Below are 27123 nucleotides of genomic sequence, written 5' to 3'. Positions count from 1 at the left end.
CTTTTTGAGAGAGGAACTTATGCTCAAAACATGGTCCTGAGGCCGACTTCATCTAGTGCGGTTACCATGGCAACGATACATCTGCCGATCCAAATATGGTTGTTTTTGTTTATCCCCCAAGGTAACCTACCTCCACACAAAAATTGAAGGTTTGTTAAAATTTTTCATTTCCAACTTTGCTTCACTTTCCTGGAGAATTGCTCTTAAAGAGCTTGCTTTGCAGTAGGAAATAATACAATGAATGTATAATACGATGAATCAGTTAATCTTTTGCTGATTTTTCTAACTTTCACAAACAGTGTGCTAAACAAGCCTGAAGAAAAATTTATATTTCTTTTTTTTTTTTGTTTGTTTCTTTTTTTTAAAGTTTGGTTCGGGATATATTTATCAAGGCCTATTAATCTTTTTAGTTATAAGCTGAAGCAATAAGTTTCAATTACTGGCAAATTAGCAAAGATATTTACAATACAGCAGCATCTCATGTACCATTTTATGGGGGGCGGCGTGGCTGAGTAGCTTAGGGCGCTGGATTTGAAATCTGGAGGTCCCTGGTTCAAATCCTCCGCCTTAGCGCTATCTGGATTTGTTCTCGGTAGCCCCGAGTTCAACTCCTCGGCCGCGTTGTGTAAATAGCCAACTGGTCAGCCTCCCACCAGTTGGGATTCTTTATAGTTTATGTTATATTTGAAAGATATGTTTATTTATTTACAGTGTCCCCAATTAGCACATTAGTGCTAAATACATCAACATTTAAATAAAGTTATTATTATTTTTATCCCACCACCACCACCACCACCACCACCACCACGAACAGAACGGCGTTCATCTGGTTCCGACGAGTTTTACTTTCGCTGGAACTTTAGTCCTGGTGGTTGCCCCAACCTTCAGTCGTGCAGGTATAAGCATGTTTGCATTCATTGTTCACAGTCCTCTCACAAAAGCAAAACCTGCACTGGGACTCCCACTGATACTAATCCCAATAACAACAAGAAATGAAGGTTTCGCTCTTATTATGCCCCGTTTGCGCCCTCCTTCGATGCTTCTATTTTCACTCCGCCTGAGGAATGTCCCCTGAATTTCAACGCTTGGCAAAGAGAACTCTCTTGATTCCAACAAAGATTTTATTCTCGATGGTCTGCAAAATGGTTTCAAGCTAATGAAAGAGCCGGATGTTTCAGGCATTGCTGGCTATGACGCGGTGAATTATACTACTGCTACCAGCTGCGACGAGTTCAAACCTGAACTGGACGAGTTATTTGCTAAGGAACTTAATCTCGGGCGAATCTCTCTCATGCCATCGGTCGTGTCCCTAAAAAGATTCCGGAAAAAAGTCCCGCCTTATTACTGACTGCAGTCGTCCACCGGGAAACTCCCTTAATGATTACATTAAACCTGCTTTTGACAGGACAACTCGGATTAATATTAATCGAATTAATATTAATCCTAATGATTATTCTAATGGAAGTGCCAAAAAGCCTGATGACAACAACAACAAAAATAAAAGTAAAGAGGACGAGCAAATTTCGGCAGGTTTAAGTTAAGCTTATTTCCGTTTGGTAGCAAAATGTCAGCAAACCGGCCAGTTACATTAAACGGATTAAAGTTTTCTTCTTTGCCATATAATAAACATCTCGTGACCTCGGTCGTGTGTACAGACCTCACTGCGTTCGGTCTGTACTCACGACCTCGGTCAAGATTCTCCCATACAGACCTCCTGCTTGGTTAATAAGAGCTAAGTAATAGATTATTATAATCCTTTACTGAGGTTTGAGCCGTGCCTTAATCAATTAGGATTAATATTAATCTTAGAATAATATTAATCTGATTAATATTAATATTAATTTGATAAATATTGATGCTACAGAGGATTCCTATTAATCCTCTGTAGCATTAATATTATTCCTACCTATGATTAATCTTTGTCCAAAGCTTCCGAAGATTGACATTATTTAACAATCTTAGGCGTCCTTATCACTATCTTATGCATTCTTGGACCCTTTTACTTGGATGTAAATATAAAAATCGTTTTATACTTTACTTTGGTTGCTATTGTATATGCGTCACATTGAGGCTATTTGAAACTATTCGAAGAATTGCTAGGTAACAAAAACATGATATAAGAGGGATTCTGTGTCGTTAATTTAAGTTACGTTACTCTAAAGTTCCGAAGTACATATCGGTTTCTGTGGAGGCATGAACTTGCTAATTCGTTTCTTCTGTTGAGGCTACACAGTTCTTTTTTACAGATGATTATGAACTTTTCATTCCAACAAAGACTACATTTTTTGCTAGTGTTGCTGTAGGGTTTACATTTCTTAAGAATTTTCCATTTATTCAAGAAACGGTTTCTTTGCGTCTTGTAAGTTCCAAACATATTTGGAGAGTTCTGTCTCATTTTTTCTGTTCGAGTGTCGAAAGGATGTTTTGTGTTCCTGTAGCGTTCCTTGACTTCCAAACGTCATCTACAATCTCTCGCAAGTTCTCTTAACTTTGCGTGTCACGTTGTATATGGCGGTAAAACTTTTTGGCGGCGTGTCATTGACTGTGTTAACAGGCTTAAGCATTCGCCACATCGTTGTCGCCTCAATCCTCAGTTTCGTGCGGACATTAACTGGTGGCAACAGTTCCTCTTTGATGCTCGATTTTCGGCATCCTGTCGTTTTTCAAACGGACCCATCTTTTCTCGGTTATGGGGCCGTTTGTTCCGATTATTGGTTTGCGGGGGCTTCGGCCCCCAATTCCCTTATAGACTACGATATGTCGTTATATCCTCATAACTGGTGTACAGCTGGTCACGCCATTGATCATTCCCTTTGTTCCAATATTAATTTTTTAGAGTTATTCCCGGTCCTTCTCGCCGCTTGTCGCTCGGGTTCCCGCTGGTCGAACAGACGTGTTTGTGTTGAGACAGATAACACTCAAGCGATGACATTTATCAACAAAGGATATTGCAAACCGAAAACCCGCTGGCTATGTCTTGGTTTCTGTTATTATATGGTTTCTGTTATTACTGTTGTTTATTTGATCGCGTAATTGCGTTACGAATTGGATTATATAATACCACATTCTATACCAAAGCTGTCTACTTTCTATACCCTGTCCCAGACTAACCTGCCTGAAAGCCATGCCTTTCAAAGCAGCACCTACCCATATAGCTTATATATGGGAGTACCCCCTCCCCTGGGATTTCCTGAAATCAGAAGTGCAGTGTAACAACTGGAAACATTCCTCAGGCATGAAATATGGGCTTAGCCCAGGTCTTCAGTTTTCAGATAGAAAAAAAAGCTACCTCAGTTTTTTAGTCATCAAATATAGGATACGGAAACTTAAGTCTGAAAAAGAATGAGGATTTCGAATTCCAAAAAACCATCGCATGATTGAAACAAGGGGTAATTGAGGTAAATGTAAGTTCCACCCTCTCCCCTTACCTCCGTCCACAACTTGAATTTCAACTCTTACTTTGCAGTCGAAAGAAATCACATTAGCTATTCACCTGTAATACGTTTTCTTTTTTTCTCTCTCCCTCTCTTTTTCAGACAAAAGCCGTATACATTGCCGAAGGATTCCCGATCAAGTCAGTGATAACACAGAGTATTAGCTGCAATTCATCTTTAAATATCACTTTAGAACTGTCGTTTGACACCGGAATTCCATCAGAAAAAACCATTGAAGAGGTGTTTCAGGCTGCGCTCAAGGACGGAAACATTACCAGTTTAACAGAAAATAACACAATCTACACGTTTAGTAGTAAGTGAAGAAAATAAATAAGTATTAATTAGATCCTCTTGCAGTTGGTCGATTTAAGTTCACTTACTCTTGGGTAACCATTGAATCTGTTTCGGTCAGCCACTGAGAGGTACAAAGTAGGCCTGCCGGTTATTAGAGGAGAGAACATTCAGAGGAAGATCATTTACGCGACTACTGAAAAAGGAATGAATCGAGGAGGCAGATGACCGAGAGGTTTAGGGCGCTAGATTTGAAATTTGGAGGTCCCTGGTTCAAATCCGTTTCCCTAACAATACCTGGATTTGTTTTCGGTAGTTCCGAGTTAAACTCATCGACCACGTTGTTGTAAAGAGCCAGCCTCCTACCAGTTGGGACTCTTAATAGTTTATGTCCAATTTGTTTTGGTCTTACTTTTGGTCTGCCAAGAGAGACAACATTTTAACAATTATAACATAGCCTTAGCGAAGCGCGCGTTCTGATCGGCTAATACGCTCGATCCATTTGCCCGTGGGTTGCACGCTGACGTCAATTTGTTTGTTTGTTTGTACTTTTTCTTAGCAATTTTTTTCATCGATGTTGACACTTTGTAAAACATAATTCCTATTTTTCTTCCCCTAAAATATGGAAATATGTAATAATTCTTCCGGAGATGAGGAATTTTATTCCTGTGAGCTACCGAGTTTTTTGCCAGGCCTCGCCATAAGTGAGCAGGAGTTGAATCAGCTGGTTGAACAAAGGCACTCGGCATCCAGAGACAGACCCCCCCCCCCCCCCCAAAAAAAACTGCTTTGTATCAACCTTTCGAGGTTAGTAATGCACAACGGGAATTTTAGAGACAATTTTCTAGCGATTTGACGACAATAAAATTCAGAACAAGCTTTCATTGCAAACCTTTTCTGGCATCGAAAGCCATTTAAGGTGGCTCAAAACAGTTTCCAACACTTAGATATTGATGGGTCATTATATCCACTTTTTATCACTTGATGCTACAATCATGGTATTAAAAATTTGCCCAATCATTAGTGAACAGGTTGTTATCATTTTCTTGACACAATCGGTTGCCATAGAAACAGTATAACCTCCTAGGAACCCACGTAATTACAGCTTTAGGGGCTGATAATTCAAAAACGGCGCGGTGAAATTTTTTTATATTATCAACTTTTGATAAGCATGATAAGATGCCACTTTTGGCAAAGTTTAAAAAATTCTGTAGGTAGGGTTTAGAGCCACCTTAATTTTTCGAAAAGTTAAGGTGGCTCTGAACCCTACCTACAGAATTTTTTTTTGGACTTTGCCAAAAGTTGTGTCTTATCATGCTTATCAAGAGTTGATAATATAAAATAAAGTAATAGGTCACAGAAGACGTCAAAATGTGGTAAGAACATCAGTGACACACTCGGCTGTCGGCTCGTGTGCCACTTATTTGTTCTTCCCACATTGTGACGTCATCTGTGATCTATTACTGAACAGACGCACGGCAACATGGAATCTATTGGTTAAGTAGACACCTTAATTTCTTCGATCGATGTGTTCGTAGTTCGGTTCCAGCCTATTTCTTAAATACAATAATCCATTATTTGCTACAGTAAATATGTCTTATTAGATGTTTTGGTGTGTAGTATCGCGGTATATTTTTACTCGTTGTTTGTATTTTGACTAGCCCGTAGGGCGACGGGCGAGTCAAAATACAAACAACGAGTAAAAATATACCGCGATACTACACACCGAAACATCTAACAAGTGATTTATTATCCAAAGATTTCTTGTCCCAAAATTCTGACTTGCCAAGTTCTTTAACCTTTCATACGGCCTGGAGGAATGAGACGAGTACAAATATCTTGTGATATTTGTACTCGTTTCGCGCGTTATTTGTACTCTACGAAGCAGAGTTGGATAATAAAAGCTGTTACCAAGATTTTAAACTACGGTGCAGTGCAAATGAACTTAAATTTTTTACAGCCATAGTTTTCCATGATGTTAAAAACTGGATCTACGGTCGAGATGAACACTCTGAATGCAAAAAAAAAAAAAACAATGAATGCAAAACAATACCAAAACACCTAATAATACCTACTAATACCTACTTCTGTTTTAAGTTCCATGCACCAATCAAAATTCTGCAAAGTCTGGGTATTTCGAATGAAGGTGTTCTTGTTATTTTAAGATTTCTTATACGTAATCTATCCCTAACTTTAGATGAATCCTCACTGAGCACTATGATGACAGAAATGTCATCTACACCCAACCAAATGACATACACTCCAAGTAGCAGTGTTGTAGCCTCAACACCAGGTGAGACTCACTTAGTAGCAGTGTTGTAACTCAAAAACAAAAAAACTGCAAGGTTTCGTTTAGTTGCAATGTTGAAACCAAAAAAAAAAGCGCCAGGATGATGCAAGGTTCGTTTAGTAGCACCGCGTGTTGTAACCAAAAACAAAAACATGCAAGGTTCGTTTAGTAGCAGTGTTGTTACCAAAAAAAAAAAATGTAAGGTTCGTTTAGTACCAAAGTTGTAACCATAAAAACATGCAAAGTTCATTTAGTACTTGTGTTGTAATAGGAAAAAACATGCAAGGTTTGTTTAGTAGCAATGTTGTAAATAAAAACTGGATCTACAGTCGAGATAAACACTATAAATGCAAAACAAAACAAAAAAAAACAATGAATGCAAAACAATACCAAAACACCTAATACCTACTAATATCTACTTCTGTTTTAAATTCCATGTACCAATCAAAATTCTGCAAAGTCTAGGTATTTCGAATGAAGGTGTTCTCGTAATTTTACGATTTCTTACACGTAATCTATCCCTAACGTTAGATGAATCTTCAAGCACTATGATGACAGAAATGTCTACTACACCCACCCAAATGACATCTACTCCAAGTAGCAGTGTTGTAGCCTCAACACCAGGTGAGACTCACTTAGTAACAGTGTTGTAACACACACAAAAAAACGTGCAAGGTTTCGTTTAGTAGCAAGGTTTCAATTATTAGCAACGTTGAAACCAAAAAAAAGCGTATGACAATGCAAGGTTCGTTTAGTAGCACTGCGTGTTGCAACCGAAAACACAACATGCAAGGTTCGTTTAGTAGCAGTGTGGTCACCAAAAAACAAAATGTAAGGTTCGTTTAATAGCTGTATTGCAACCAAAAAAACAAGCACTCAAGGTTCGTTTAGTAGCAGTGTTGTAACCAAAAAGGAAAGCATGCAAGGTTAATTTAATAGCAGTGCTGTAACGAAGAAAAACACGAAAGGTTTGTTTAGTAGCATTGTTGTCACCAAAAAAAAAAAAAAAAGATTTAAGCCGGGTTCGTTTAGTAGCAGGTGTTGTAACCAAAAAAAAAAACATTCAAGGTTCATTTATTAGCCATGTTGTAACCAGAAAAATATGCAAGGTTCATTAAGTAGCAATGATTCAAGTGTTGCAGTGTTGTAAGATTTCTTACACGTTATCTATCCTTAACTTTAGATGAATCTTCAAGCACTATGATGCCAGAAATGTCTACTACACCCACCCAAATGACATCCACTCCAAGTAGCAACGTTGTAGCCTCAACACCAGGTGAGACTCACTTAGTAGCAGTGTTGTAACACACACACAAAAAAAGGTTTCGTTTAGTTGCAATGTTGAAACCAAAAAAAAGCGCTATGATGATGCAAGGTTTGTTTAGTAGCACTGCGTGTTGTAACCAAAAGCAAAAACCTGCAAGGTTCATTTAGTAGTAGTGTTGTTACCAAAAAACATGTAAGGTTTGTTTAGTAGCAAAATTGTAACCAAAAAACATGCAAAGTTGATTTCGTACCCGTGTTTTAAAAGAAAAAGAACACGCAAGGTTTGTTTAATAGCAGTGTTGTAACCAAAAAACATACAAGGTTCGTGTAGTAGCAATGTTTACGCTGTAAATAAAAACTGGATCTACAGTCGAGATAAACACTATAAATGCACAACAACAACAAAAAATGAATGCAAAACAATAACAAAACACCTAATACCTACTAATATCTACTTCTGTTTTAAGTTCCATGCACCAATCAAAATTCTGCAAAGTCTAGGTATTTCGAATGAAGGTGTTCTTGTAATTTTAAGATTTCTTACACGTAATCTATCCCTAACTTTAGATGAATCTTCAAGCACTATGATGACAGAAATGTCTACTACACCCACCCAAACGACATCCACTCCAAGTAGCAGTGTTGTAGCCTCAACACCAGGTGAGACTCACTTAGTAGCAGTGCTGTAACACAGAAAAAAAATGCAAGGTTTCGTTTAGTTGCAATGTTGAAACCAAAAAAAGCGCATTGATGATGCAAGGTTCGTTTAGTACCAAAGTTGTAACCAAAAAAACATGCAAAGTTCATTTAGTACTTGTGTTGTAATAGAAAAAGACATGCAAGGTTTGTTTAGTAGCAGTGTTGTAACCAAAAAATATGCAAGGTTCGTTTGGTAGCAGCGTTGTAAATATAAAAACTGGATCTACAGTCGAAATAAACACTATAAATGCAAAATAAAACAAAAAACAATGAATGCAAAACAAAGGCAAAACACCTAAAACCTACTAATACCTACTTCTGTTTTAAGTTCCATGCACCAATCAAAATTCTGCAAAGTCTAGGTATTTCGAATGAAGGTATTCTTGTAATTTTAAGATTTCTTACACGTAATCTATCCCTAACTTCAGATGAATCTTCAAGCACTATTGCAACCGTCCATCCAAGTAGCAGTGTTGTAGCCCGAACAACAGGTAAGACTCTTTTAGTAGCAGTGTTGTAACCAAAAAGAACATGCAACTTTCGTTTAGTAGCAGTGTTGTAACCATAAAATAAAACCATGTAAGGGTCGTTTAATAGCAGTGTTGCAACTAAAAAAAGCATTCACGGTTCACTTTGTAGCAGTGTTGTAAACAAAAAAAGATGTAAGGTTCATTTAGTAGCAGTGCTGCAATAAAAAAAAATATGCAAGGTTCGTTTAGTAGCAGTGTTGTAACTTTAAAAAACATATAAGGTTCGTTTAATAGCAGTGTTGTAACCAAAAACACATGCAATTAAGGTTCGTTTAGCAGCGGTGTTGTAACCACAAAAACACATGTAAGGCTCGTTTATGGCAGTGTTGAAACCAAAACAACATGCAAGGTTCGTTTAGCAGCTGTGTTGTAACCAAAAAAAATAGACATCCATTGTTCGTTTATGGCAGTGTTGTATCCAAAAAACATCCAAGGTTCGTTTAGTAGCAGTGTTGTGGCCAAAGAAAAAGACATGCAAAGTTCGTTTAGTAGCAGTGTTGTAGCCAAGAAAAGGAAACATGCACGGGAGTCTTGTTTTAAATCGTTTGCTAATGATGCCAATTATCGGTAAAAGACCCTTTTGAAATATGGTTACCGCAGTAATGTCCAATCAAAAGACCAAATAACTGGGACAACAGACTGATGACAAAAGCCTTTTAGGAAAAGCCTGAAATTGTGATCACTAATGCTTTAAAGCTGCATGATAAGCGCAGGCGCTGACCTGTACGGGTCCGAAAATGATCCCAGGACCGCAAATGATCCCGGACCGCAAATGATCCCCAAATTGGACCGAAAATGATCCCGGACCGGAAATGATCCCCGATAGGGATCGCAAATGATCCCGACTAAAAAATAAGGAATGGCATGGATGGTGTGGATGGTGTGGATAGGGAATTGACGTACGTGAATACCGATGTTTTTATTAAAGCCATCTTATAATTATCATGGCTTACAACTTGCTTTTTTTTTTTCATACTTTCGACTAAATTTTATTGCTAACTACGATGTTATGAATATCACCACTCAGTCATCAAAACACGACTTGGCTTACATTTCTTTGCAATTCTCAGTAAAATTATGATCAGTGCAACATACGCTACATATCCTCCTTTGTTAAACATTGATATTTCGGTGTTATAGTTAAATCACATTTTATCAGCCATTAACGCCATTCGTCTAAGGTTTTAAACTAAAATCTAACCATGAAGCAACTATTACAGACGACGCTGTCACCTGAGTAGACCCACAAGCCTACAACGCTTCATCACTCTGTAAAACACCTAGTGTGTAGCACTGGAAATTTGAACAAATTTATTATGTAATTTTTCCTTGGTCGTATTTTGGCTTTAATTCCTCGGAAATGACTACTTGAGTCTTATAAGAAGCCAAAATTCCAAGCTATAGTTATGAAGATCAGCTTCATGACCATGCAAGCAAGGCCAAGGCTTGGGCTTCGTTTTGACAATTAGCTGTTTGATAGATGTTTGATACTATCGCCAACAGGATTTCGCGAATGTTTACAAGTATGTGTTTTTCTAAGACTTCTAATTCAATAGATCGTCTTCACGTGACGTGTTTTTATCCTCATCAGGTATAAGAGGCGGTATATTTATATCTGTTTACAATTAGCGTGCTTCGTTTGAAAAGCAGAGCATTTTGAATTTCAGGGTTATGGAGGTTGCGTGGCACTAGGCTACGATCGAGTTTGTTGAAAAATATATACTTATCTCATGATTTTGAGCCTTCTTAGAAGTTAGAGCATCAGGAAAAGTAGTTATGTAAATGCTTATTTGTTTAGTACTGATAATCAGTCGCCTAGAAAGCCAAAGTAAGTTCCAGATGTTTACACTATATTCCGGCTGCCATATTGGTGTACCACGGATGTACACTAACATGGCGTTTTCTTACTGGGCTCTGAAAATTTCTGAGAAACATTTACGACGAATATCTGAAGTTTGGGGAAACGCACAGGCCTAAAACTTGGAAAGTGTCTTATTTAGTTATCTTCTATAGCGTACATCACAATTTCTTAGCTTTTTTCCATTGGTTGGTTTTCGATTTATTATTATTTTTTTTTTATTTGGGTGACAGTGAAAACGATCTGTACCCTTCAAAGAACAAAACAGCAACTGTGGAATGTGTTTTTGTAAAATGATAAAACATGTTTTTTAGTTCATAATTATTTGTACATGTTCTCACCTTCCTCTGATATAAATCCATGCCATTCCTGTTTTTTGATCGGGATCATTTGCCGTCCAATATGGGGATCATTTCCGGTCCGGGATCATTTGCGGTTCAATATGGGGACCATTTGCGGTCCTGGGATCATTTGCGGACCCGTACAGACCTCCCTGCCCACTTTTCTTTCGCCTTCAAGCGCGCAAGCGCCCTCGTTTCATAAACGGAGCACAGATAAGGTTTGAAGGATAGCAATTCCTGCTTAAGGGAAACCTTAGAACAAAGATTAGTGGAAGCAGTTTCCAAGCCCGTCACTGCTTCCATCTCTTCCAATTCACTGTTGCACTACGCTAGCTACATGGTAAAAACAAGTGTGACGCTAAATTTTTATTGCATAAGCAAATTAGACAAACCAATCGGTCCTGCAAGGGCAAGAACTTTTTCTGATTGAAATAATATTGTTGTTTTGATTTTTGTATCATTATAATTTTTTTCTTTCCTAATTCAGGTCCAATAGTAATTCTGATGTTAACAATTACAACTAATTGCAGTGGTGACGGGTTGATGGCCTTAAAAGCTAGCTTGCAGATCGACGTGAGTAAAAGCAAAACCGTACTTAGTTCCAACACAATAACATGCAACCCTCGCAAGTTATTACCGTTTTTTAACATTCAATTAACAATTTTGGTCTGAAATAGAGTGGCCTTTTGACAGTCACGTCTGGAAATGGGTATAGCATAGAATAAAACATTTGTCATTAATTAGTATTATATTTCACTTAAATCTTTGTGTAGGGGTATACCGCTGGGTCACTGAGACCCTTATCCTAAACTAGACCATGATCAGCTTGATTTGGCAACCCTACTCTAGACTAGGCACCAAAAATCCCTACCCTGTCCCAGACTAGCTATTTTCCATGTAGAAACTTTGTTACTATCGTAGTTCAACATAAACTAACTAAACCAATATCTTACAAAGTCACTTCCGAGTTTCAATTTCTATTATAGAACCCCGGGTAATTAAAAAACCCCGTTTTAGACTAAATTATTTTTACATTAGCCGTTTTTAAATGATACCCTATTCTATACCAAACTGTCTACTTTCTAAACCCTATCTCAGACTAAACTGCCTGAAAGCCATACCCTTCACAGCGGTACATACTCATATAGCTTATATAAGACGTACCACCCCCTCCCCCCCTCACCCCCTGGGCTTTCCTGAAATTAGAAGTGCAATATAACAACTGGAAACATTCCTCAGGCATGAAATATGGACAGTTCTTTAGCTTTCAGATAGAAAAATGGCTACCTCAGTTCTTTAGTTATCAAATATAGGATACGGAAACTTTAGTCTGAAAAAAAATGAGGATTTCGATTTCCAGAAAAGCATTACTATGATTGTAACAAGGGTTAATTGACGTAAATGTGCCTTCCATCCCCTCCCTTTACCTCCGCCTAAAACTTGAATTTCAACTGTTACTTTGCAATAGAAAAAAATCACATTACTGGCTCTTTACCTGTAATACATTTTCTTTTTTTTCTCTCTCGATCTCTTTTCCAGATCAAAACCGTATACGTAGACGAAAACTTCCCGATCAAGTCCGTGATAATACAGAGTGATAACTGCACCTCGCATTTAAATATCGTTTTACAACTGTCGTTTTACACCGGAATTCCGTCAGGAAAAACCATTAAAGGGGTGTTTAAGGCTGCACTCAATGACGGAAAGATTACTAATTTAACAGAAAGTAACACAATCTACACCATCGCGTTTACTGGTAAGTGAACAAAATAAATAAGTATTAATTAGATAAATAAATAAATAAATATACATTTATATAGCGCCATTTTCCACTTATTGTCCATGGCGCTTTACAATACTTTAAAATTAAAATCCTAATTCTTTAAAAACCTAAAATCCTAAATCCTAAAAGTTAAAATCCTAAGAATTAAATACGCTATATAATACAATTAGGCTACAAATAAAAAGTAAAAACTACAAATCAAATGCACGTTTAAAAAGATAAGTCTTAAGATTAGCCTTAAAAACTGCCTCTGATGATGAAAGTCTGATCTGGAGGGGTAGTTTATTTCAGAGCCTTGGTGCCGCCACGGAAGATCCTCTTGCAGTTGGTCGATTTAAGTTCACTTACTCTTGGGTTACCATTGAATCTGTTTCGGTCCGCCACTGAGAAGTACAAAGTAGGCCCGTTGGTTATTAGAGGAGAGAAGATTCCATGGAAAATCATTTACGCGGCTACTTACAAAGGAGTGAATGGAGGAGGCTAGTGCTAGTGCTAATGCTAGTGCCCATGCCCATGCTGATACTAATACTAAAAGGATTATGGGATTGGATTATTTTAGTTGTGTGTCCTTTTTGTTGTCTTAGTAATACCAAGAATTACTGATCACAAAAAACAAACAAACAAGCAAAACAAAAATGCATCCACTGAAAGAGTAAAACAGCTTGTGCAATTACTAATTATCTTTTTTTAACATTGTCTGTCGTGTTTTAGGAGTCACTTTAGAATACAAACCAAAAGACGGGCAATGCCAAGCCGTCTGCTGTGGAGCAGGTGGAGCATTAACTGTAGAAAGGAAGTGCACTCCGACAGACAAGTGTGAAGGAATTGAACCTGACGAAAAAAAGGAGGATGGACATTGCCCGGAAGAATCTAAAGGAACTTGCCCGAATACATGCGACGACGAAGGTGAGCTTTACAGATTTGTTCGTCTGCCTCACTATAGGGTGACTGTTGGTGACGTCATTGTCCAAATCTCATAGTATTTAAAATCACTCAATCAAGTCAGCGGCAAAACGCAGACTACAGACTGCACACTGCAGACTGCAGACTGCAGAATGGGGACAATTCAGACTGAGGGCAAAATGCAAACCGCAGACCTGGCTAAATTCGCAGTGAAAGTCTGGACTCCAGTTAGACTGAATATCACTCTGGGTAGCCTGAAACCCGCTCACGCTAGACTGAACATCACTCAGGTTAGACTGAATATCACTCAGGTTAGACTGAATATCACTCAGGTTAGACTGAATATCACTCAGGTTGGCCTGAAAACCGGTCACGCTAGACTGAATATCATTCAGGTTAACCTAAATAGCGCTCCGGTTAGCCTGTTTACGGTTAGCTCTCAATGATGGAAATGGTTACACGATTCATTTAAAAGTTCCACAGTCTGCAGTCTGAATTTTACCCTCAGTCTACGTTTCAACCCTAGTGTGCAGTCTCCAGTCTGCAGCCTGCAGTCCGCAGTCTGCGTTTTACAGTCTGACCGATATTCAATCATCTGGTATGACTTTATAGACTTTTTTATTATAACTTTATTTCATTTTTGTGTTGCCGATTGGGCCTACCGGGTAAACACAAAGTTTGAGGTATGAAACGTGCCAACTCAACGGCTAATTGTACGGTTTCCTTTACTATTGTTCGAAAATGGTTTGTCTGACAAAATGGGGATAACCAATTAGTTTTTATTTTTATATTAAGGATCTGGAGGTATCCACAACTCACCAAGCTATGCTTTAGCTACTCTGCTGGCGATCACATCGTTCACAAAGTAAGTAACACAGTAAAAAGAAAATTAAAAGAAGACTATAAATGACTGAAACTTTTTCGTTATGAATATCTTTGAGCTAAACTCAGACTTGACCAGGGAGGTATTGAAATACAAATAAAACCATAATTACATCAATATACTCAGTACGTATTCTCCAAATATATTTTAAAAGTTTCCGGAAAAATATATCAAAATATATGCGTTTAACTTATTTTATACCAGCAATTACAAGAAAAATGATAACTCAAACACTCGTATTATTATTTGAATTTAAAAAAGTCCCCTACACACATTTTAAACAGTTACCCGACAAAACCCCAATTCGAGCCAACCGAATAAACTTCGACGAGAAAACTTTAAAATTAGCCAATCAGGATACTACATGGCGTATTTTTTGTCTGTCATTAACACCCTGTCAATATTGCAATTTATATTAGTGTCATCATAATTAGAAGGATCTTTTGGATCTGACAACTTGAGCTTCATTATTTCATAGTTTTTAGAGTGAAATGGTTATGAAACTCGGGAAACATCAAAGGGGCAAACAAAGATGCCAAGATTTATGTTGGAAGGTCCACTTCCGTGCACAATCTTTTGTTTTGCGCTCATACACTATGCATGAATTACATCAAGTTACATCAACATCAACGACAACATCTTTATTTATCCCTTCCTTTTCATAAATTAAATTACATAGTACTATAATTATTAAATTAAATTAGGGTAACTGACAACCTGAAATAACCTGAAATAGTTAGAAATGCCAGGTTGCCAGTTAATTACATGTATATTACAAGTTGTAGTCGTTAGCTAATTACGTAACCAAAACGTTTCTATTGGCTAGTTCCTCAGTACGGAGTAAACAACTATTGTGTTTTTGTCAAGTTTCATAACCATTCCCCTCCATTGACTATGATTATTTCTGCATGACGATTCAAGCCAAGTGAAATAAATAATAGAGCAACGAAATGGACTTAAATTGTAGAGTGACAGCAAGAAATATGATATATATTTAAAGGTTATCTTTCTCGTTTGTTACTTTTTTTACTACCAAAAAACCTAGAAAGAGCCAGGTCTTTTAACTGAAAATGCTTCTTACAACTCATGTTTGTTTGGTTTATCACATAATAACTGCAATAATTATGTATTTTTATTTTGCCTCTTTGAATGCAAAATTGCCTGGCGTTTGGAGGCATTTGAACGAATCGGCGAGTATCACAACGTTGATTCGTTTTAACAATTTAACATTAAACAATTAAGGATTTTTGTCCTCATCATTTGCTCCACAGAACGATATTCCGCTTTTAAAGGACCAAGTATGGAAACATACTATAGCCTTGCAAAAGAACGGTTGAAACGCATGATTGATCACATGGAACGAATACGTCTTGCAACAGCAGTCGCCAAAGGTGTACCCGGTTTTGGGCAACACTCCTTAATTCTGGATTCATTTCGAAAAGGGGAGATATTAGTAAGGGTGATAGAGTAGAAGAACGTTAGCAAGTTATCTTTAAAACATCGTCTTTTAGTCAAAGCACACCAGGGATTGCCGGTTGATTGATCTTCAACTAAGGTCAAAATACTAACCGCTTTAGAGTGTACAGTCATGTATTCGGTACGGCAAGTAACGCATGTTATATCTAGTTAGCACTCTAGAAGTATTAACTTGTTATTAAAAGATGATTAAAATGTAAATTAGAGCAGGCAATTTTATATCTAAGTAACCAAAAGTGTGTCAGATTAAAATGTAGATTAGTTCAGTTAAGTTTATATCTGAGTAAATAAAACTTGGTGTGTGAGATTTAAATGTAGATTAGAGCAGTTAATTTTATATCTGAGTATCCATAAATGTGCAAATCTATGCATTGCAAATTCATTCCTGAAGCAAGATGGGGTCGACATGCGTGATGAGTAATGAAGGCGAACGGATTTTGTCAGTTTAGATGATTAACTAACACCTGACAAAATCTTGTGATAAACTCAGTAGTTTTGCTGAGTGTCAACTGGGACACTGCCACGTTTTGTAATGTAAGAGTTTCCCACTCAAGCCTGCGACGAAATTATTTCAAGAAACGTTGACGCATAAAAGGGTTAAGCCTACGCTAGTACAAAGAAAATTAGTTGTTTTTATTATTTCCTTGTGTCGAATGTTACTCAGCCCATAAAAGATTTTTTGGTACGTTATAGTGTATAGATTTTTTGGACAATTTTCCGCTGATACTTGATGTAGGCTTAAGTTGTTTATCTGACGTTTCTTTTTGCTTTTTCATATAGCTGTTCGCTATTTTAGTTTCTCTATCAGGATGAAGAAATATCATTAATTGTTCCACACTTACTTAGAGAACGTATCTCATTTCAGTACTCGATGTTAACAGGTAAATTTGTACTAGGATATTGCATTAGCCTACATGTATCGCCCACTGAACATTTTGTAAAACATTAAAAGCTCAGATATCCATTTAATAAAAGGGTGTGCACAAGTGAATACATGAATGCAATTACGTCCTCATAAAAAAAAAAAAAAAAAAAAAAAATATGTGTGTCTTGACATAAACCTGGTATACTGCGTTGAAGGTTGTTTTGCATCATAATTGCTGGCTGCAAATGAAAGCTGTAGCCGCGCTAAGAACTGCCTTTCAACAGCCTCCATGTAGCCTAGATCAAGCTGTACGTGGGAATGGGTTGTCACGCATGACGCACCTCGAAAATTGTTTGTATTATTTTTGCTTTGTTTTTTTGTTTTGTTTTTGTTTTTTTGCCGTTTTGCGTCACGCGTTCGGAGTAATATCTGAGGACAGAAGATTGGAATTTGCATTCTACCTCAAAACTACTGAATCTTATAACTTTTGATGACCTACCAAAAAGCACACGAAGTGAATGATATAATGGCGGTCGGGGATTGAAGAACTGACCCATGTCACTTTTGGCTTATATAGACGGGACCCTGCGCGCGCTCTGATTGGTCAAAAACCTATGTTTTATCAGAGTATAAAACATAGAAAAAGCGTGTTTTATTGTTTTTCGCCACATTACTTCTATGTTATAAAGGAAATGAAGAAGCCTAAGCCGTGTATTACACTGTGATAAAACACTCCGGACATTTGAGAACATTAGCCTGCGGCTCGTGTTTTCTACATTTACCTCGTGTTCTCAAATGCTCGTCGTGTTTTATCACAGTATAATACACGGCTTAGGCTTCTTTATTTGTTAAATACATACATACATACATACATACATACATACATACATACATACATACATACATATATATATATATATATATATATATATATATATATATATATATATTTAGCCAGAACCGAATTCTGTGAATTCCACTTTGCTCCGGTATATACTATATCTAAAAGATTAATTACTTAAAGTACGATATACTTGATTGTTTCTCGACGTCGTGACAATTTCATTCAAATAATAGACCTAGGGCGCTTTCCACTCAACCAAAAAATCCTGAACTTTCGAAACGGGTCAAATAGTGGGGACATTTCCAGGGGAAGTTTTCGGAAAATCCGAGCGCTTTTACGACGAAATTCTCATCTGTCTTACCTAAGCCAACAAGCAGTATAAACGAGAAGAAAAATGCTGTTTATTGTCTATAAATACATCCCAACGTCCCGAGGATATTCAAGTTTTACAAATATATCAAATTTTAGAGGTAATAACGTCATAAACTCAACCTAATTTAGATCAGATATGACGAAAAAAGGTATCCCAACCAATTTGTATCAGAAATGTTTGTTTGAAATTATGTTGAGGAAGACTATTCTAGATGCGTTTCACAATATTAGCGTAACAATTTTGTTCACTTGGTAACATACTGGGTTTCAAATGTTAAAGGAATTTCTGGCCATTTACGTATTCTATAATCCGTTCCATTTTTATATTTTTCCAATGATATGCCTCATCTGCACGATCTGGCAGGCATATAAAGGTGTAAGGTCAAGTTCTTGACCTGGTTTAATTATCACTAACATATTGGAAACAAGTTGAACAAAGGAATGAGTTGCCATTTGCCATGGGAACGAAATTTCTATCCTATGTCTTGAGCAGAAGTCGAGAATAGTAATAGACTAATGTTAGGTTGAACCATAATTTTCAAATTTCCTAATCTAGAATTCCGCTGTGTATTTACAAACCTATTCATATCATGTATGGCGTTGGCCTGCGAACGCAGACGTATTTCCGGCTGTAATCCAGAAATCATGACGCCGGTCTGCCTTCGAATCCTACCATGATATCTATAATAACCTTTTATTTTAAAATCCATGAAGTCTGATGTTGATCAATAAAACTTGATCACGAAGGAGTACTATTATATCTTCAATTATCTGGCATTTCTCAAGTTTTGATTTCAGAATAAGTGTCCGTGTGCCAATAAGTTTGTGAGGCAGTTTGTACTGATCGTGAAGCAAGTGAATTAGTGCGTGCTAGTCATTATCAGATTCAAAAGGAAGACGAAGAGAATTCATGGCTGGCTGGCCACCATTGGCTCATTTGCTTTCTGGATATATCGCTGCCCCATATAATGGCTAATTATGACCTGAATTGTGGAAGTTTCGTGCGTTAAATTTTGTTTTGTTTTGTTTTGTTTTTTTGGCTTCAGAGGAGATTGATTTGTTCGAGTGGTACATGTATACAAATAAAGAAAATAGGTGCTCGATGAGCACATGAATCCACGGCCGTAGGACCTGGGTTTAATTCAATGTCTCCAGATAACAAAAGCTTCTTTTCTGACAAGAGGTAGTTCTTATTATCAAACTGAACGCGGACAAAAATTCTGCATAACATTTATAATCCCTACCAGAAGACCAACACCTTTCTTGTTCAAATTTTGTTTAAAAAAAGCGAGTAAAAACAGACTCTTCTTCATTAGCAAGCTTGACAATCCATAGTTCACAACTAGTAGCCACAGTGAATAAAACAGATGAAACGGGAACACTTTTCTTCAAGAAATATTTAATTCTGCCACTTACTTTTCTGTGTTTAACTGATTTTAAAACTTCACGTGGTAATCTAGATGGCTCTCTGTCTCTTTTCCTACATGGAGCAACTAATAAGTATACTGATTAAAGATTAAAGATTTACTCTTACATGTACCTTGCCTAAGTGTAAACACTGGAAAGATTGGCTTTCACTCCGAGTATTTGCGGAAAAAAATACTAGTTACATAATGACCAAGCATAGCTTCTGTGGATGTGTTTTCCATGGTCATGATTTCGTCAACTAAAGCTTTTTGTTTGCACTTAATTAAGAGAGTCATATCTCCTTAAGAGGAACTCTCACGTAGCGGTCAGTGGAATTGACTGCGTTGTGCTCTGACTGCGTCATCCTTCGAAAGGGGTTGGTACATTTCGCTGACCCCTAGTCCATGGACTCCCCCGATGGACCTGGTCGATGGACTACTTGAATGGACTATCCATGGACTACCCTAGATGGACCACCCTAAAATTTGTGCAAACATACTGATTTAACGATGCTAGAACCCGAACAAAAGATGCGATCGACCGACAAACACAATTACCCGTGCCGTGCCGTGTCGCTAAAGACAAAATGCTTTAAGTTGTGTAATTTTCGTATAGGACGGCGACGTCAATATCTCTAGCTTCATAAAAGTTTTTCATAAAACCAATGACATCCCTTTGAGATAGTATAGAAATATTATCCAGTTAAGTTTAAACGATGGTGAACAGACGACACGGAACTTACTCTTGTTTGTATATGTAAAGCAAACCTTCCTGACCTGTCGGTATTTAATATTGAAAGAATCCAGAATTTCCGTATGGAGAATTTATGTGACCGATCTTTGTATCGACCTGGTTCAGATAGCTTTTTGTCAGCAGATCTAGAGCGGTTTAGAATCGATCCTGCCTGTAGCTGAAACAAATATTTCTAATAAAACAAACATTACGTTGAGTTCCGGGTTCTATGAAAACATGAAATATAAACATCAATTTGAAAATGTGCATTTTTATTTGCTCGATAGCTGCTTTGAAGGCACGTAACAATCGTATTTCCGATCAAAACCTTTCAGAAACCACTCAAAATCATGCAAGATCATTCGAGAACAATGTTTTGGAACATTCGCTGATAGCTGTACCTGGTTATATCAGAAAAAAATAGAAAATTCTGTGTACTCTATCGTGAAAACAACAGTCAACAAATCTTCCATGGTACAAAGTGCATTTATCTAACATTGAAGTACTATGGCTAAATTCTCAGTTCCTTAAATTTACTAGACCAGACTAGACAATAGGGAAGACAACCGCAAAATCTCGGGAAAGATATAGCAAACTTCGCACAAAAGTCAACTAGTGTATAAGCGTCCTTTCCAGATGGCACGTACGTACAGTCCGTTGCATGGAACTCCTTATGTTTTGGCAGTTCTCCTTTTCTGCTTCTTGCACTTGCTCATTCTTGCATTATAAGTGGAATGGAATACAGTGTTTTCCATTTCTTTCTCATCAAAGTGGTTAAACTGCCTTGTTGGGGGTCAATGCCAACTAAATACCCATGATTTCTAGGGAAGACACATTTTGACAAAGTCTAAGGTGTTGACGAAATTAATCAATGCATCTTCACTGGATAAGTCCATCCTGTCGACCACTGCTTGTCCGCATTTGTCTAAACAGAAGCAAACAGACAAAAACGTTGGAAATGAATATTAAGGGTGAATCTTGGCATTCTATTCCTTAAAGTTTGCCTATAGTTTTTGCTAATATCACATTAATAAAACGTGACCAATCAGATCATTACTCCTCCTCCGAATAGTTTGTGCTTCTGTCAATAGTAGCCTTTTTTTGAATTTCTCTCCACTCTACTCAGAGATTTGGTCACACAGGTATGTCATTAAGAGCCAGTTTAACAAGCTAATTTCACCAGCTGAACAAGGGTTATCCCCAGCTAGAATTTCATAAGAGAACAAAGACTTGGGGTCATTTTAAAAGTGTACAGCTTGGCACAAATAAACAAAAAGCCTAGAGCCAGTTTACCAGTCCATCTGTCTGCCTGTCTCTTAAAGACATCTTACAGACCTCTTACAACAAAGATCTTTTATGGTTGCAGAATAGCAATCTAAAAATCAACAAATCTGACATAAACTGTGACAAGAAATGAGGAATACACACACCTTTGGGAATATTGCTGTTCCTGTGTAATTTCCACAGATCTCTTCATGTTCAGTAGTGTAATCTTTTTCCTTATTTTCATTGTAGATCATATGTGAAAAGGAGCATATAAACATATCAAAATAATTGCACATTTGATTACTAAACAGTTAGCAACTACTTGAACACTTTTTTCCACTGAAAAAAATTCCTGAAATTAAATAATTTAACATGAGACATGCCTGCATGGAATCGCATGGCTCATTCATTGAAACAAAAATCCAGTCCAAGATGATGAATACAACCACTATGATTCCCAGTGCAGCCGCACCTCATAGAGAGAAATGGCTATTATCCAGTCAAATTTGCCAACAAAATTTTCAATTGAGTAAAAGCAAACAAATGTCTTTGTCAATTTACTTTTACTAAGTTATTATCAAATCCTCTACGCCTTAAATTCTCTACTGATCCCATCAATAGTTATGAATTAACCACATTATTAATTTTGCTTGGAAAAATTTGGTTTGGAAACCTGATGGCCAAACCAAAACAGTCGATATTGCAGACAACCACTCAAAATTTGGATTCAAAACTCAGCTTTTACCAGTCAAAAACCAACATTTCCTGAGACAGGTTTGCAACATTCTGCAACTTTGATTCATTTACCAAAAAGATTCCCACCCCTTGCATGTTTTCAATAACATTTTAAGTGGCAGTCTCTCTAAAAGCGGTCCACTGCATTTCTGGTCGGAAAAAAGTTTTCCCTCAAACTTTTCTCAGTGAACTATCTTGGGTCATGAGTAAATGCAAAGACTTTAGTTTTTGCAAATACGTCAAAATAATTTTTTTTAGAGCTCATAACAATCATAGCCGGAAAACGCCTAAATTTGAGCGTTCCAATGACGGAAAATTTCCTGAATTGACAAGCTCGCTGCTCAAAGACCACCAAACGTAACAAAAAATCGTTGCTATCCCTACATTAAGTGATCCTTCAAGGGTAAGAAATGCACGTTACTTTTGATACATTTTGTTTTGGGGGATCCTGAAAATTTATCTATTACCACCCGTTATATCTCTTTTTGAAAACCTGCCAAAGTAGCTTGTCTTCGCTGGCGTTTATTTCCCAAGTCCAGACCCGGCCGCTCAAAACTCCAACTGAATTCTGCTAAACAAGGGTTGGGAAGCATAGAAATGTAAAAATACCTTGCGCTTTTTATCTTCCTTTCCCACAGCGACTTCGAACTTTCTGTGCTTTGTGCGATTCTCACACTTCATTATGCAAATTACGTTGTCACGCTAATTCAGAATGTTTTCAATCAAAACGTTCTCACATTGTTTTAATTAATCATGCCACGTTTAAGATACAGGGATCAAACAAAAACTAAAACTCAGAAACGGTTTAAATAGGTAGCATTGCTGAATTATTAGCAGTGATCTCCAGACGCTTTGTGGAAAAGTCAGGAAAACGTGGCCGGAATATTTGCAAATTTAGTCACGATCCATTACTTCTATTAGTCCCGTTTATAGACCGGTCGGTTTGCAAAACTTTTCTAGTGTTTCGATTCTTTCTTTCCATTTTCTGCTGATGTTTCTAAAGTGAACCGTACTATTTAGCCGATGTTAAAACTTGAAAATTGATATCAAATCTTGACAGAACGCTGTAACTGAAATCGACAACATCGTGACCTTCGTAGACTTAGTAATCTCAGCTGTGTTGCACAAGCCACAAATATTTTACCTCCTTATCTGCTCCAGACACTGCAAAGTCAACCAATGTGTACAGGTTCGTACAGTGTGTATTCGCTTTAGCAATACTCATTGTCTTACAATGCAACCTTGCTTGCTCTTTGGTTATAATGGAATTGCGATGCATTTGGAAAACACTTCAAAATGAGCATCGAAGTGGTGGACAATTATTGTTCTCCTAACTAAGTGAGTACTTCTTTATTTAATAACGTTTTCGTAACGAAATCACTCAGATGACTCTCATATGTTTTACTATACTCCAGAAGAGCGAGAATCAGGATGATCAAAAAGTAAACACGAGGATGAGGACGGGTTGTGTTGTGGTGAGGGTGTCGTGACCTAACAGCTATGTGAACTCAGATCCCTCTCAGGGGCAGCTAATTTGACCTTTTCTCTATGGGGCAGTGCCCCTATTACCTCTGAAACTGTTTTCAATACATTACAGTCGGATAAAACAAAATGTTTTAACGCCTGTGTTATGTAACAAAAGGTGTGTAAGAAAGTTACAATTTGTTGTACGAACCTGAGCCAACTTGAACAAGAACACCATACATTTGATGGCTTTAGCCATTTCAAGATTCAGTGAATATCAGCTCTTTGCCGCTTTCTGGTTCCTACCAGGACGCCCTTGATGTGCTGGATACTGACAGGCTGTTCTGGGTCGCCAGAACTTCCCATACGTGTGCCTGTGCTTGACGCATACGGACATTTGCGCGACAAGCGACTCGTCTAAATCAAAAAGGTCAGCCCTCGTCAAGATAAGCTGTCCCTCTGTTATGGTCTCTCGTGACAAATGGATGGAAGCAAGGTGACTTTCTATGATGTCATTGCATTGAAGTAAGCTAATGATACTCGATGTTCCTATTGAATCCCACAACGGTCTGTACACGTGCGCGATAAAAAGCACGACATTTTGTTTTTGAGATAGGTATCCGTTTAATCTGATTTGTCAGACACGGTGGTATAATTTAATCATGTAAGCTAGGCTTTAGCCAAAACACTACACAACTAGCACTGAAATTTCTTGCCAAAAATGCCCCTAAAATTAAATTACAAAATTGATACTAAACGAGGCCACCAAAATTAGTTATAAAATTGCCTATTCCTGTTGTTGGGCGGTCGCTTCAACGGGTAATAAAAAAAGCCAAAATTGATCTTTTGATATTAATTCTAGCCGCGCAAACTATTTCAAGTTACTAAATATTTAACTTTGCTCATAAATGATACGGATATACTAATCCACGAAAACCTCCAAAGCTAAATCATGTCGCCTTTCAACTTCCAGTTGCCGAATGGAAGATAATAAACAGAATAGAAGCTAACTGAATTGAATGCATTGACACAAATTGTCGATTTCAGTATTCATTGTAGAAGCCTTTCACACGTAGTAAAAGCTGAATTTTACATGTTCAAGTATTAGAACCCTAAGTGCATGCAAATATTGAATTACACATATTTCTTTTTTAAATCGTCAGTAGAAGAAAAGCTAGATTCAAAAACATGAAAAAGTTTCCCGATTATATAGACCAAGTTTTACAGGCAACCAAATTTGCATAATACTTTGGAGCCACCACATCATTTCCCAGCGATTTCCTCACGACACGGTACAAGGGAACAAATAAGTCAACACTTTCAGCTACTTAAGCCGTTAATAATTTTTATTTTTGTGTAATCGTTTTTATCTTAGACTTAAGGTGAAATGTAACAATGTTAAAGCGTTTTGAATGTGAACTTGCGTGACAACCTAATTTGCATAATGAAGTGTGAGAATCGCACAAAGCACAGAAAGTTCGAAGTCGCTGTGGGAAAGAAAGATAAAAAGCGCAAGGTATTTTTACATTTCTATGCTTCCCAACCCTTGTTTAGCAGAATTCAGTTGGAGTTTTGAGCGGCCGGGTCTGGACTTGGGAAATAAACGCCAGCGAAGACAAGCTACTTTGGCAGGTTTTCAAAAAGTGATATAACGGGTGGTAATAGATAAATTTTCAGGATCCCCCAAAACAAAATGTATCAAAAGTAACGTGCATTTCTTACCCTTGAAGGATCACTTAATGTAGGGATAGCAACGATTTTTTGTTACGTTTGGTGGTCTTTGAGCAGCGAGCTTGTCAATTTAGGAAATTTTCCGTCGTTGGAACGCTCAAATTTAGGCGTTTTCCGGCTATGATTGTTGTGAGCTCTAAAAAAAATTATTTTGACGTATTTGCAAAAACTAAAGTCTTTGCATTTACTTATGACCCAAGATAGTTCACTGAGAAAAGTTTGAGGGAAAACTTTTTTCCGACCAAAAATGCAGTGGACCGCTTTTAGAGAGACTGCCACTTAATTACTTAATTTTCATCCAGGTGAGCCAGTTGATGTATTTGTCCCTTAAGAAAGACAACATTTCCTCACTTGCCCTTAAATGAACCAAAAAGAAACAACCTTTTTTTTTCACAGAGTGAGACTGTAATAAAAATGATCAATTAAAATAATATTAATAAGCTATAGCCAGGTTTTCAAAATCTATTTATATCCTTTCTTTGCTGGAAAAAGATATTAAAAGTTGTGGCTGAAGAAATTATAAGATGGTCTATGCTACAAAATATAGAAATAACAAATGAATATTCCAGCCTTTTACTTACCCAAATGTTCTGATGTTTGCACACTTTGGAGCATTGCATGATTTAACTGCATCTGAGTTGACTATGAACTACAGAGTTGTATATTGTATCCTCTCCCAGAATTTATTGTTAATTTCTTCAGTTCTTCTAGAGTGGCTAGCTGAAGGATAAAAACAACATTCATCAGCAAATTTCCACTAGTCACATATTTATTGGCATTTAATTGTCTACTGCTCAAAAAACCAAGACATGAAACTCTAAAACTACTGGTATTGTCCAGAGAGGTCACATAATAATATTATTATGGGGTCAGCTTTTTAATTTGCAACTAATGGCAAGTTTGATTTTTTATCAAACATTGTAACAATTTCACCTACTAAAGATAAGCTGGATTATGTGTACTAAAGGCATCCGTGGTCGAGTGGCGATCGATACCCTTTATCGATCCTCTAAATTGACACTCTATCAACACCCGATCGATATTCAATCAACACTCCATTGACACCTCAGTTGACACTCAATCTACATTTCTATTACGCAGTTTTGCAAATGTCACAGGGTAGGTGCATTTGATCACCTGGTATGACACCATTTTTAGCCCTTAGCACCATTCTTAGGTTCGGAGTGGAGGGGGGGGGGGGGTGGTTGGGCAGGAGATAGTGGAGTTCCAAATGATTGATCCATAAGCCTGATACAACAAATATCAAAACATATTTTTACTCCACAACATTTTGACCACTGTGATGATGCATATCATTGTCGATAAGAGTACAGACCACACTAAACCACATGCAATTTGTTAAATTCAACCCAGTGAAGTCATTTATCAACATTAATGAACAAATATCATCATTATTTCAACTGTGGCAACAAACAGAGCTTTTTTTCAATAGAATGGTAACTAGAGACAAAGGCAGAAACTTATCCATAGATTAAATTTTCAGAGTCAACAACTCTTTTAATGGTATAATGAATATGATAATTAAGTCAGGTCGTGATGGACTGTCATGCATGGCTGACTGAGTTTTTCCTTCAACGCAAATTTGCTTTATATTGACATGAGCTTTCTTTCAAGGGAATTGTTTAAGCTCAGAAATTACCAGAGGCATTGTGCACAACAATTTATACGTAAATAGAGTTAAGTTTAAGCTTAATTCTTAAGTTACGTTTATTTCAAGCACTGATCATGCTAAAATCTATGCTATGACAGACACTTCAATTTAATGCACAAGACTTGACTGAGTGAGAAAAAAAAATTATCTTTGTCAACTTTTGTAAATAAGTATATGTGAATTGAAAATAAAGTTTGGTCTTTCTTAACGAAGAGCTTTGCCGATCAACTGTGATTCAATCAAGCGCAATTAATCTTCGACCAAATTGTTTTCACTGCCGA

General features: G+C 37.2%; 1 protein-coding gene and 1 long non-coding RNA gene across 3 annotated transcripts in view; one reads left to right on the top strand and one right to left on the bottom strand.

Moving 5' to 3' along the window:
* Positions 1-16745, top strand: part of LOC110069503 (uncharacterized) — a 66672-nt gene extending 49927 nt beyond the window's left edge. The window contains exons 5-15 of one of the 2 annotated variants that reach the window (XM_089298010.1): positions 3537-3747; positions 5923-6018; positions 6547-6639; positions 7199-7291; positions 7849-7941; positions 8409-8471; positions 11197-11282; positions 12249-12465; positions 13204-13398; positions 14191-14260; positions 15550-16745. In XM_089298010.1, coding sequence (XP_089154136.1) covers positions 3537-3747; positions 5923-6018; positions 6547-6639; positions 7199-7291; positions 7849-7941; positions 8409-8471; positions 11197-11282; positions 12249-12465; positions 13204-13398; positions 14191-14260; positions 15550-15568 — 1236 coding nt within the window. In that variant the 3' untranslated portion in view covers positions 15569-16745. The remainder of the gene's footprint in view (positions 1-3536; positions 3748-5922; positions 6019-6546; positions 6640-7198; positions 7292-7848; positions 7942-8408; positions 8472-11196; positions 11283-12248; positions 12466-13203; positions 13399-14190; positions 14261-15549) is intronic. The other variant, XM_089298008.1, reaches the window with a different exon arrangement.
* A 3484-nt stretch (positions 16746-20229) lies between these two features.
* LOC149106288 (uncharacterized) lies at positions 20230-21994 on the bottom strand. The gene is made up of 2 exons (XR_016210037.1): positions 21405-21994; positions 20230-20899 (listed from the first exon to the last, which is right to left on the bottom strand). It is a non-coding gene; the product is annotated as an uncharacterized LOC149106288 (long non-coding RNA).
* Between the last annotated feature and the right edge of the window lie 5129 nt (positions 21995-27123).

Source organism: Orbicella faveolata, unplaced genomic scaffold (assembly GCF_042242905.1).
Source record: "Orbicella faveolata isolate gen_17 unplaced genomic scaffold, um_ofav_v1 contig_3, whole genome shotgun sequence".
NCBI lineage: Eukaryota > Metazoa > Cnidaria > Anthozoa > Scleractinia > Merulinidae > Orbicella > Orbicella faveolata.
Note: the sequence above shows the minus strand (reverse complement) of the source record. Positions and strands in the feature narration are given on the sequence as shown.